Source organism: Clarias gariepinus, chromosome 8 (genome assembly GCF_024256425.1).
Source record: "Clarias gariepinus isolate MV-2021 ecotype Netherlands chromosome 8, CGAR_prim_01v2, whole genome shotgun sequence".
NCBI lineage: Eukaryota > Metazoa > Chordata > Actinopteri > Siluriformes > Clariidae > Clarias > Clarias gariepinus.
Genome location: NC_071107.1, coordinates 4,014,846 through 4,029,172, shown reverse-complemented (window position 1 = coordinate 4,029,172; position 14,327 = coordinate 4,014,846). Strand labels below are relative to the sequence as shown.

The window sequence follows — 14,327 nt, the reverse complement described above, 5'->3', positions numbered from 1 at the left end:
TTGTATTTATGCGTAATTTCCAGTAACTTTAAACCGGCATACTCATTACCATTGAGTACATTAGGTACGATAGAGACACTCTTTTTTCTATTAGTATACAATGTACTCACAATTCGACATTTTTAACTCCGGATCTGAGCTGGCCGATCTAAGCGGCGGCCCCGAGGGAAACGAGCCGGTGTCAGGAACAGGCTGAGAGCCCGCGCACGCCTCTTCCTAGCATCCTGCTCGTCCAGTCACTGGAGAACAAGCTCGATGACCTCAGGGCCAGGGTAAAGTTCCAGAGAGACATTCAGGACTGCAGTCTTCTCTGCTTTAACGAGACATGGCTGAACCCAGCGGTGCCGGACCATGCCATCCAGCCGGCGAATTTTTCTCGCATGGACAGGACACGGGACTGGTCACATCAACACCGTGGTGAAAAAGGCCTGGCAGGCCTTTGATGATCCTAACAGTTCTGCAGACACTTATGAAAGTAAAGTGAAGATCAAATTATTGATTAAAAATTTGTTTGTTTGCGAGTGAACGTTTAAAAATGCTAACTTAATGGCATTACATTTTGTAAAAGGTTTACATGCCAAAACCATCTCAAAAAGCACAAGGTGATTTACATTAAGGAAGATTAGTATAGGGCAAGTTTTGCACAGCAAAGTACAAAATAAATCTACTCATTCAAACAAGAAATGCTTTGTCAGTGCTCAAGGTATGGCAAATCTTTGACACACACCGAATTAGTGATAACACACAGATAAGAAGCCATATTGCTCAGAGGAAGGAAAATACTTTGAATACTATCAAAACACACCAGCACATTCACAAGGGGGAAAGATGGTTACAATCTAGAAAGAATTTCATTAAAAAGTAAAAGTTATCATCTCAGTTACGTAGGAGAAATCCGCATTCACACTGCATTTGTTTGCTTGTAGTGCAGGAAGTTATAGTGTTGAACATAATCTCAAATAACTAGATGAAGAGGCTAACAAAGAGATATGTACCTAACAAGCACTTGAAACTTGATTCATTAAATGCTCATACTTAACATCCTTTAATACAAACTTAGTACTGTTTGCATTTTCTACTATTGTACAAATGCATAAAGTAGTTATTAGTTTTTCCACTATCTAAAGTGACTTGGAAATTAAGATGTTGTCTTTTGACTGTAGTTGCTGTTAATGTTTTGTTTCAGTATGCAGAGCATCTGTGATATTTGGACAAAATCAAGAACCAGTTTATTTATTTATTTTTTCAGCTATGACTATTGACTATTGCAGTGAAACTCATATTAATGATGAAAGGCACATATAATAAATACAGTGAAACCTTGGATTGCAAGCATAATTCGTTCCTGAAGTGTGCTTTTCTATCAAATTGGACAAATCAAAGCAAATTTCCCCCAAATAAGTTGTGCTCAGATATGAAAGCTCAGATTATTCATTCCACAACCAAAAAAGTTGCGGGAGAGAGCAAAACCATTGGTTCAGTTGTGATCACATGACGATACACAGTACAAGTACACACAAGTATTAAAAGAAACCACGCTCTTTGCATGTATAAACATTATAACAGCATATCTTTTTATGACTTCTTTTATCACTTAGGATGCATTACAAATACAGATCAAGTACAGTTATAAAATTATTCTTATGGTATAACTGGTAAAGGTATGGATTTAAAGTAACAAGTACAAGAATAAATCTGACTTTTCCTGAACAAGAAATTACATGCGGTGTGTGAGACAGTATATGGTACATAAAGCAGCTAATAAAATTACTAAGAATTACTAAGGGTAAAAGTCACTAATTTAAATACATTAAAATGTAATAAAACTCATTAAGCACATAAATTAATTTTGAATTGAATGTTTTATTTAATATATTGTGTGCATTAACATTTGAATGGTAAAACAATATTTCATTTACTTTGATATAGCATGCAATTTACAAAACTGTTCTTGAGAAAATTTAATGATTATCAGAATATATTGGCTATAACCTGACACGATACAAGTTATAGAATTTTTTATGTGCAATGCTTGGGAAATGTCAATATATACAGAGGCATTTCGATGAGATGAAGTTGTATACTATAAATTTTTTTTAATAATTCTCTGCATGATATGTGAATAAAATGTAATAGTACAAATGTTTAACCAAAGAAAGAAAATGCAATTTATAGTGAATAAACCTATTTGAAATGTACTACACAACAAATAAGAATAAATAAAACAAATACTTATGAAATAACTAAAGACTTCTGTCTAGTATGGGTTAGCTACAGTAAAGTGTTACTGTGCAATGTGTATGGATGACTTTTGATAACCATGGTTGTTTTCTTGAGACATAAGAAAATTGTTAAAATGTAAAATTCACAGAAAGCAGATAAGTAGAAAAAGAAGAATGGAAAAAAAAGGAACCGTCTTTCAATATGCTGCAGCAGAAATTTCTATCTGTAGTAGGTGACGGTGGTGTTTACCATCTGCAGAAATATGTTCCTCTGTATTGTGAATAATCTGGTGTCTTTTCAAACCAGCTAAATATGTGAAATTCTTCCCACAGTGTGAGCAGTTATAAGGCTTCTCTCCTGTGTGAATGCGCTGGTGAGTTTTTAAAACAGCTGTATATGTAAAACTCTTCCCACACTCAGAGCAGCAATAAGGCCTCTCTCCTGTGTGGATGCGCTCATGCTTTTTGAGATTGCAACTCTGAGAAAAACTTTTTTTACACTCTGAGCACTGATATGGCTTCTCTCCTGTGTGAGCGCGTTGGTGCACTTTTAAAGCACTTGAATTTGTAAAACCCTTGTCACAGACTGAGCACTGATACGGTTTCACACCAGTGTGATGGCGCTGGTGTGTGATAAAATGACTTTGCTGGGTAAAACTCTTTTCACACTGTGTGCAGAAATACGGTTTCACTCCTGTGTGAATGCGCTCATGTTTTTTAAAATCGCCTTGACCTGCAAAACTCTTCCCACAGTCTGTGCAGCAGTAAGGCTTCTCTCCTCTGTGACTGCGCTCATGTCTTCTGAGATTAGTAATCTGAGTAAAACTCTTTTCACACACTGAGCACTTATACAACCTTAATCCCAAGTGAATGCGCTGGTGTCTTATTAAAGTCTCTATTGCTGTAAAACTCTTCCCACAATCTGAACAGCGATGTGGCTTTTCTCCGGTGTGAATGCGCATGTGCACTTGGAGATCATGCTTGTGTGCGAAAGTCTTTCCACACTGTGAGCAGTGGTGTGGCTTCTCTCCTGTGTGAAAACGCTGGTGTGTGTTGAAATTACTCCGCTGTGTAAAACTCTTTCCACACAGTGTGCAGGAATAAGGTTTCTCTCCTGTGTGAATGCGCTGGTGGTTTTTGAGAGCAGACTGCTGGGTGAAACTTTTCCCACATCGTGAACAGGAATAAGGTTTCTCTCCCGTGTGAATGCGCTGGTGTTTTTTTAGATTACTTTGCGTAGAAAAAGTCTTTCCACACTGTGAGCACATGTGAATTCTCTCCTTGCCCATTTCTGCACAAATTCCTTTTTTGCTATGTTTAGTGAAGGTGTTTTTTCCTCTGTAACAGAACAGAAGACAGTAAAAAATCATAGAAAGCCTCTTAGCAATGCATATTTAGATCACTTTTTTATATGTCTCACAGCATCATGGCTAACTGATCTTATAATCAGTGATTACTAGCACAACATTAATGAAGAATGAGGATTTATTTCAGTATATTTACTCAACTTCACACGCACAGTATAAATTAAAAAGATTGGAAGATAGAAAACTTACAAAGTTCCAGTGGCCTTCTTAAATTCCAGTAAGTTCACAGCAGACTTGCATTAACTGAACCCTCACAGCTGAGTGTCTTCTTTAAATACACCTCAGGACAAAGTCACTTGATCGTCCAACAACAGGACATTTCACAGTCATTAGCCAACTATTACCACCTCATCATCTGAGACTGGGGTCTGATAGCTTGACAGTTAGAACTCTATTGTAAATAAATTATATGCAAAGTAATCTCTGATTGGGTGGATTGTTCCTTGAGGAGCAAACAATTAGATATCTAATAAGTAACTTCTTATTTTTATAAGATGTATAAAAAAATCTTCTTTCTAATATTTGATGAAATTGAACAAGATTATAACAGGATTAACTAAGACACTAGCACATAACACCTCTTTAAGTAATATAGAATCTTCTGACATTGCTGCACACACTGCAAAACACAGACAAATTCATCAATACATTAATCCATTACATAAAATGTCATTTGTAATTAATCAGATGAAGGAGATTAAATTATTTAGTAAATAAATATGAAATATCATAAATAACAATTTAATTATAACTAAATATTGATTCTAAATTGGGCTTGTAAATTCACTATAAAGAATTTAAAAAATTGAATCGTTTACCTCTCACTAAGTATGACGCCCTTTTCACAGATGTTTAATATGCTCAATAACATGGTAGAACTAAATAAACAGGACAAAAATAACAGACATCAGTTAAACATTAAATCACACAGAAAACATGCATACAACATTAAACTTAGAAATTATCAAAAAATATCTTTGCATACCACTTTTGCCTGCTTGTAAGATAAGAGAGGGGGTTTATGTTAAAGTTTCTTGGTTGGATGGCTTACATTCATTAAGAGAAATTTCTCTACCCCTGCGCACAACACCATCGCTCGTCTCCTCATGCAGATGACAAAATAGGAAGTGGCATAGAAAATGCAATATGAGAAAAAAATAAAACATGACCACAGTTCTTTATTTTGTTCAAACAAACGATGACTGAATAAAAAAAAATCACAAGTAACATTATAAAATTATGCTAATTAAACTAATCAACATTTGTTGAAACAAGCAAGCGTTCAAGTACACAAACGCCATCTGGTGGAAAGGAAACAAAACTTTGTGTCAGCAAATACATTAAACTTGATGGAGGTTTTTAATTAAAATGCTTTTTGCTCCACTAGAGAAGCAGTCCCGACCAGAAACTTTATCAACAGCAATTTTGTGATAATGGTTAAAGTAGTAGATGATCTAAACTATTTTAGTTTTATCTCTTTTCCCGGGTCCGCTCCTGCCGCATGCCTTGTAGGGTTTTACATCAAAGTGCATCTTCTCATGTAATCAAACAATATTTTTATCTGTCACTTTATTAGAACTAAATCTTAAAAAAAAAAAAAAAACTTTATGCACTTGTATTTTACACACGTTTATCTTGCCCTGCTATGATCATTATTATCCCCCAAGTTGCCATTCTAGTATAGTAAAAAATAAAAATGGACTTGTTCTTGATTCTGCCCAAATATCAAGGATGCTCTGCACACTACTGACTTAAAAAGAATGACTTTATATATTTGGTTGTTCAAAGTTTTTGGCATGACTTTTTTTCTGCCGTTTTTTCTCCTCCTTTGTCCGTCTAGGGGCTTCGTACTATAACAAAAAGGGAAGCTCTACTTAATTTTATATCGTATGGAGAAAATTTATTAGTTTGTTCATTCTTTTTTGAAGCTTCTGAACGTCGGAGCAGCGATTTAGTTCTGAACTCGCTTCCGTGAAATTATCGCTAAAACAATATTAAATTTGAATACCTACTACATCAGATAATAAACTATGCTATGTCATAACCGAAGCAATGACCACGACTATGCCTTGTTTCATTCAGTGTTTCTAGGCAACAGACCACGCGCCTAATCAACGGGAACGTGGATCACTTTGCCGCGGTGTATTATAAACCTGCGATTAGTTTTACTGCTTATGCTCATGTAATAAAAGCGAGGGAAATGTGCAAGTGATGTGTGGCCACTAAATGAGAACTAAATCAAAGATTTTGGTAACTACACTAAGTGTAACATCTAGATAGTGACACTAAACAGCTGAACAACTTCACTTTTCCGTTTACCTCTGAGAAACAAAAAAGCTGTATTTTGTTGGTTTATATTCAGAGTAACACCTTCCAACCACCTCTCATAGTCTATTGTTAGTTTTAATGATTTGGCAGAAACTAATTATCACTACATAAGTACCCCAACACCATTGATCATGAGTTTCAACTGAAACTAATTCTATACATGCAACAGAAAATGTAGATGCAGATTCCAAATGTATAAAGATGCATGCATGCATATATATATATATCCACACTCAGCGGTCACGGAGTAAAAAAAAATTGAAGCAGTTTATATATTAATCTAAGTTTGAACTTATCAACATTGTTTCATTGCTTAGCATGTTGCTAGCATGGCGTTTAGCTTATTAGCATGTTGCTAGCATTATGTTAACTTGCCACGGCCAGCATATTTAAATATTTACAACAGTAAGTAACAGTAAGTAAGTAATTACACAGTTCTTTAATGTATAAAGGGTAAAAAGAAAACCGTACAGTACAGTCCCCTGGGGAGCTCCTGTGTCGCAGATCACTGTCTCGGACACACAGTTCTGTAATGGACATACTAGGGCAAGTCAGATAGTCCATAATCCAGGAAACCAAGGGGGTGTCAATGTGTATGTTCTTTAGTTTCGCTCCCAAGCACTGTCTTGCTCTGACAATGAAAGGCCGAAGAGGGTCCAGAGTGGACTTCACCAGAGGGACATCAAATCTATTATAGAAACTGTTAAGATCGTTTGCACATTCCACATTCCCCTAAATTGCTTGGTACCTGTCTTATTGCCAGTGATGTTCCTCATGCTCCACCACACCTTTTTCAAGTTGTTTTGTTTCAGCTTTTGTTTCATTTTTTTCTGTAGGACTAGCATTCTTTGAGCCTTCTTTGCCGCTTGCTTATCAGCAGACCTAAAAGCCATTTAATTCATTTAAATAAGCTTGCAATGTCCTTGGTGATCATGGGTTTTGTTGGAGAAGCAGCAAATATTTTCATTGGTACACAGGTGTCAATACAGAAGTTTATGTTCCCTTGAGTACATACGTTTGTGTAGACTGGCATGCCATCAGTTTAAAAAATGGTAAATTTGTCCAATTTACAATAAATATTTTAGGTAATTATTGTAATATATATTGCAGATTTCTAGTAAATATTTACATTAATCTGATATAATCTTTGTGATTTGAGTATAACAAAGATGTAATTCAATCACAATATAGTTCTAGATGTTGCGCTACCACACCTCAGACTCTGATGATGGGGTGTTAATACTGTAGTTGGCTAATGACTGTGAAATGTCCTATTGTTGCAGGATCATGTAACTTTGTCCTGAGGTGTATTTAAAGAAGACACTGCCATACAGGGTGAATTGATACATTCATTCAGTAGTCTAGTGTGAGCCTACTAGAATTTTAAGAAGACCACTACAACTTAAAGTAAGTTTCCTCTTTCTATTTTTTAAAAATCTGTACAGTGTGTATGTGTCTAAATTAAGAATATATATGGAAAGAAATTATATCTCTCATTTAATGTTGAGCTAGAAGTCAAGAAACGTGAATATATGACAAGTTAAGCATGATGCTTTGTAACATATAAAAAGGTTATCTACCTATGATGCAATTAATTTAAGTCTTTCTACGTTTTTTTGTCTGTTCTGTTACAGAGTGAAAAACCTTCACCAAAAATCACTATTGGTGCAAAAATGGGCAAGGAAAGAATTCACATGTGCTTACAGTGTGGGAAGGATTTTGCTACACAACATAATCTCAAAAAACACCAGTACATTCACACAGGAGAGAAACCGTATTCCTGCTTACAATGTGGAAACAATTTCACCCAGAAGGATGCTCTCAAAGTCCACGAGCGAATTCACACAGGAGAGAAACCTTATTCCTGCTTACTGTGTGGGAAAAGTTTTACACACCGAAGTACTTTAAACAAACACCATCGTGTTCACATAGGAGAAAAGCCACACCACTGCTTACAGTGTGGGAAGAATTTTGCTTTGCAAAGATATCTCAAAGAACACCAGCGTATTCATACAGGAGATAGACCATATTTCTGCACACAATGTGGGAAGACTTTCACCCGTCAGTCTGCTCTCAAAATGCATGAGCACATTCACACAGAAAGGAAACCTTATTTCTGCTCACAGTGTGAAAAGACTTTTGCGAAGCTAAATTATCTCATAATCCACCAACATGTTCACACAGGAGAGAAACCATATTCCTGCTCACAATGTGAAAAGACTTTTGCAACGCAAAATTATCTCATAATCCACCAACGTGTTCACACAGGAGAGAAACCATATTCCTGCTCACAATGTGGGAAGAGTTTCACCCAGCAGTCTGCTCTCGAAATGCATGAGCGCATTCACACAAAAACGAAACCTTACTACTGCTCACTGTGTGGAAAGAATTTCATACAGAGGAGTCATTTCAACACACATCAGCGTTTTCACACTGGAGAGAAGCCATATCTGTGCTCAGTCTGTGACAAAGGTTTTACAAGTTCAGGTGCTTTAAAAGTGCACCAACGCACCCACACAGGAGAGAAGCCATATCAGTGCTCAGAGTGTAAAAAAAGTTTTTCTCAGAGTGGTAATCTCAAAAACCATGAGCGCATCCACACAGGAGAAAAGCCTTATTGCTGCACCGAGTGTGGGAAAAGTTTTACAGAATCTTCTGTTTTAAAGAATCACCAGCGCATTCACACAGGAGAGAAGCCATATAACTGCTCACACTGTGGGAAGAATTTTACACATTTAGGTAGTTTGAAAAGACACCAGGTTATTCACAATACAGAGGAACATATTTCTGCAGATGGTAAACCCTGATACAGATAAAAATTGAAAGACGTACATACTGAAAGACATTTTTTTTGTTTGTTTTTCCATTCTTCCTTTTTTCATATATTTGATGCTTGGAAATTTTACATTTTTACAAAACAAACATGGTTTTCCAATTAGACATCCATACACATTTCACAGTAAGACTTTATTGTAAGTAATCTAGCTTTTAATTAAGTTTATTAATTCATAAGTCTACAAACCTTGTTATTTGTTATTTTATTTTAGTAAAAAAAAAAAGGAAACTTGGAAGTGAATTATTTACTATAAATTAGATTTTTGTCATAAACAGTTTCACTACTATAATTTGCCTAATAAAATGTTTTCATAGTATGCATCACCATCTCCAGAAATGTCTTTTTTGAGCACTTACATTTCATTAGCACATAATTCAAATTTTAAAGACCAAAACCCAAATGTAGTGATTTTCAAGGCAAGAAATAAGCAACTAAACAAACTGCACATAATAACAGTTTTATGACTGGTTACAACTTTTAATTATAAAATACAAAATAATAAAATACATTGGGTTAAAAAGGGAACCAAGTAGATCAGATGGGAAAAGTGGATTCAGCATGTAATTCTTGATATTTTCTTCTGATTCTTAATACCATTTATAAATACAGTATTGTGCAAAAGTTTTGAACCACCTGTCATTTCTTCATTTAAAATTATATGAAATGATGTGTTATCATGTTGATTCATACACATTCACATTTCATACAAACTTAAATTCATTCTTTTGAGTGTGTAAAGCTGTGACAATGTCAATTGTTAAAAGCGCTATACAAATAAAATTTGATTACATGTAGATTAATTCAAGGATTTGGGAGATTAAGGACATAGGTAATATATACTGGACTGAAAATCAGAGCCAAAAAAGTCACAATGGGTGCTGCACTACTTGTACACAGTTTGTAGTACTTTTGTAGTGTCAGGACATTGTTTCTGACAAGTCAAAAACCTAGAAGCCAACTTTATACTTAATTCTGTGTTTAAAATTAACACTTTTTTGCATTGCGTTGGTGAGGTGTGAACCTAAGACCCTACAATCAGAAGTCAAATGCCTTAACCTCAACTGCTCAGATATACAATGAGATAAAAGTGTAAGTTGCCTTATCCGGAGCACATCTACCAAATCCTGTAATACCACATTTCTTGAGATATTTTTTTTTTTTTAAATTTTTTAAAATTTTGTTTCTCCCTATCTTGAGACGATTGATTTTTCCTATATAAAGTTTGCCTGAATACAATCCTGCTCCACAAGTAATTCAAGTTGTTATATTTTAATGGCACTGAAGAATTAAGCAGCCACTTTAGATGAAATCTTGTACATTTAAAGTAACATATCTAATTATAAGAGAACATTCTTGAAGGTAATGTATCATGATCCAAATCCATTATTAATCAGGATTCCTTTTTGAATTACACCCTTTAATACAAACTTAGAACCATTGGTATTTTTTACTGTTGTATAAATGTATAAAGTAATGATTTATCTTCCAATATCCAAAGTGTAAAAATGAAGATGTTGTATTTTGATTGCAGTTTCTCTTGTTCCTGTTGACAAGTCAGTGTGCAAAGCATATCACCTACAAGTCAAGTAGTTCTAATCATGCTAGATATTCATGTTATTGGGTTGCAGTGAAACTTGGGAGATACTGATGATCACATTAGGGCAAGGAAACATACGTAAAATTCAAATAAACACTGGTATAAATATGGAGAATCACCCTCTGAACATTATATGTGAAACTTATATGTGAACATTATATGTGAACAAAATTACAACAAAGTAATACAAATATTTAAATAAAATGAGTTCTATTGCAAAGTGACAGATAAATTTCATATTTCTCCCATTACATTGGAACATTTTATGTAAAACTCTACAATGATCTATACTGAAGAAGTCAGTTGGCTGCATTCTCCCATAAACATGTGTGATGTTTAGGTGTACTAGTTAATCCTATTATAATCTTGTTCCATTCCATTGTGAATCTTATAGAAATAGAGTTATGTATTAGATATCTAATTGTTTGCTCCCCCTACCCTAATGGTGGAACAATCCATCTAATCAGACTACTTTGCATCCAATTCATTTATAATATAGTTTTTGATGTTGAGCTACCACACCCCAGACTCAGATGATGGGGTGGTAATAGTTGGCTAATGACTGTGAAATGTCCTACTGTTGTATGATCATGTGATTTTGTCCTGAGGTACTTAAAGAAGACACTCAGCTCTAAAAGTTTAGTCAATACATTCTTTCAGTAAAACACTATCACTATATCACTGCAGAGGAATTTGTTCATAAATGGGCAAGGATTTTCACATGTTCACATGGAGAAGCCATGTCAGTGCTCAGAGTGTAAAAAAGTTTTTCTCAGATCATCAATCTGAAAAAGCACAAGCGCATCCACACAGGAGAAAAGTCTTATTCCTGTTCCAAGTGTGGGAAAATTTTTACAGATTCAGCTGGTTTAAAAAGGCACCAGTTTATTCACAATACAGATGAAATGTCTTGTGTTTCATGTTCTTTGATTCTTCTTTTTGTATAATGTATATTTGGTTATTGGGAATTTTACATTTTAACAACCTTCTTCTGTCTGAAGAGCTTCACAAAACATACACGGTTGTACAATTAGTCATCCATACTGTACACATTTCACCATAAGACTTATAACTATATGACAGCATTTTTGTCATAAACCGTTGTACTACTTTATAATTTGGGAGCTGTAATGTAGAAAATGACTAATAAAATGTTGTCATAGTATGCATTTCCAGCTCCAAAAAACGCATTTGCCTTTTTTTGCACACATACATTTCATTAGCACATGATTCAAGTTTTTAGGACCAAAACTCAAATATAGTGACTTTCATAGCAAGAGATGAGCAACAAAACAAAAAAGTCACATGCCAAGACAGTTTTATGACTGCAGTGTTTTATGACTGGTTACAAAAAAAAAAAAAATGAAATAATAAATAATAAAATATGTTGGCCTTGCACCAGAAAATAAAAAAGTCAGTAATTCTAGTGATAAAGACTTCACCATCATATAAAAAACTGTTTTATTAATATACTCAAATTAATAAATATATAAATATTTATTAATATTCTGTGAGTATTAATGTTTAATGTAAAAACTATATTTTATTTACAATTTATTATAGCATGCAATTTATAAAACTATTCATGAGAAAATTAAATGAACATCAGAATGTAATGGATAAAACGTGACATGATCAAGTTATAGTGTTATTGTTGAAAAAAGGTCAGAAAACAGCCACTTGTGAACCTTCTGCACAATCAACCAAAACACTTTTTTTTTGGTGTATATACAGTACAGAGATGTTTTAGAGTGTTGGGGTTGCATACCATGACAACTTTTTTATTAGTAATTTTCTACATGACAGATCCAAAATTCTGTAGTAGTACAATTGTTTATGACTAAAAAATTTATTGACAGTAAATAAGACATGCAAGTGTCAAATTTGAAACTCACTGAACAACAAATAAGATAAAATTAACCAAAGATTATAAAATAATTGACTCGTTTAATGTATTGCATGGGTTAGTTATAATAATGTAAAATTCCCTTTAACCAGATAATAAATAAATGGAAAAAAGAACAGAAAAATGAATGAAATGTCCTTTAGTATGACAGTGTGGTTTACCATCTGCAGAAATATGTTACTTTAATATGTTACAAATATGTACTGTGAATAACCTGGTGTCTTTTCAAACTATCTAAATATGTGAAATTCTTCCCACAGTGTGAGCAGTCATAAGGCTTCTCTCCGGTGTGGATGCGCTCATGCTTTTTGAGATTACCACTCTGAGAAAAAAATGTTTTACACTCCGAGCACTGATATGGCTTCTCTCCTGTGTGAGCGCGTTGATGCACTTTTAAAGCACTTGAACTTGTAAAACCCTTGCCACAGACGGAGCACTGATACGGTTTCACTCCTGTGTGAATGCGCTCATGTTTTTTTAAATCGTCTTGACATGCAAAACTCTTCCCACAGTCTGTGCAGCAGTAAGGCTTCTCTCCTCTGTGACATCGCTCATGTCTTCTGAGATTAGTTATCTGAGTAAAACTCTTTTCACACGCTGAGCACTTATACAACCTTAATCCCAAGTGAATGCGCTGGTGTCTTATTAAAGTCTCTATTGCTGTAAAACTCTTCCCACAATCTGAGCAGTGATGTGGCTTTTCTCCAGTGTGAATGCGCATGTGCACTGGGAGATAACGCTTGTGTGCGAAAGTCTTTCCACACTGTGTGCAGTGGTGTGGCTTCTCTCCTGTGTGAAAACGCTGGTGTGTGTTAAAATTACTCTGCTGTGTAAAATTCTTTCCACACAGTGTGCAGGAATAAGGTTTCTCTCCTGTGTGAATGCGCTGGTGGTTTTTGAGAGTAGACTGTTGGGTGAAACTGTTCCCACATTGAGAGCAGGAATAAGGTTTCTCTCCTGTGTGAATGTGCTGGTGTTTTTTTAGACTACTTTGCGTAGAAAATGTCTTCCCACACTGTGAGCACATTCTCTCCTTGCCCATTTCTGCACAAATTCCTGTTTCGTGATAGCGTTTCACTCTGTAACAGAACAGTAGACAAAATAAAAAATCCTTATATGAATGCAATGTGGATAGATGACCTTGTTATATGTCACAAAGCATCATGGCTAACTGATCTTATAATCACATTTCTTGTCTACTAGCACAACATTAATCAGGAGAGGGTATATTTCTTCAACTTTACACACACAGTATATATATATATATATATATATATATATATATATATATATATATATATATTGGAAGATAGAAAACTTACAAAGTTGCTGTGGTCTTCTTTAAGTTCTAGTAGGTTCACAGCAGACTTCTGAATGAGTGTATCAACTAAACCTGGAGAGCTACAGTATGTGGCTTTTTAAATACACCTCAGGACACCTCAAGTCACGTGATCACATCCAACAATAGGACATTTCACAGTCATTAGCAAACTATTACCACCCCATCATCTGAGTCTGGGGTGTGGTAGCTCAACATCTAGAACGATTTTGTGAATGAATTATATGCAAAGTAGTCTCTGATTAGATGGATTGTTCTCTATTAGTGTAGGGGAAGCAAACAATGAGATATCCAAAGAGTAACTACACTGAAAAAAGTGAAACTGCTGTGTCATTGATACAAAGTATGTTTCTACATTGATCTGATGGAATTTTTCAACATCAAACATCAAAGCCCCTGTTTAAATTTAAATGTAATCCGTTCACTCAAAGGACATTTGTGCTTCAAGCCAAAAGTTTGCCGTGTCACGTGACCTCATGACGTAGTATTATCGCGGACTGAATCACGTTTGCTGGCGGCCATAGTGTTTTTAAAGAAAACAACAGGTAAGAAAGCAAACTCATGTAATTTTTATGTTAAATGTATCTCTTCCATGAGCCAATTTATGATTTATGTCAGGAACAACTACTTTGTAGAATGAGTTTTGCATCTGTATTTACTAGCTAAAAACAGCAACATATTACCTACAGTAGCATTAGCGAACTAACGCGGTTATTTTTCAAAAACACCGGT

General features: G+C 34.9%; 1 protein-coding gene across 1 annotated transcript; it reads right to left on the bottom strand.

The window, feature by feature from the left end:
• Window positions 1-2,381: 2,381 nt before the first annotated feature.
• On the bottom strand, window positions 2,382-13,635 carry LOC128528825 (zinc finger protein 850-like). The gene is made up of 5 exons (XM_053501976.1): window positions 13,579-13,635; window positions 12,461-13,335; window positions 8,184-8,236; window positions 3,779-3,822; window positions 2,382-3,560 (listed from the first exon to the last, which is right to left on the bottom strand). The coding sequence occupies exons 2-5, from the start codon at window positions 13,296-13,298 to the stop codon at window positions 2,420-2,422; spliced, it is 2,076 nt and encodes a 691-aa protein (XP_053357951.1). The 5' UTR covers window positions 13,299-13,335; window positions 13,579-13,635; the 3' UTR covers window positions 2,382-2,419.
• Window positions 13,636-14,327: the final 692 nt, after the last annotated feature.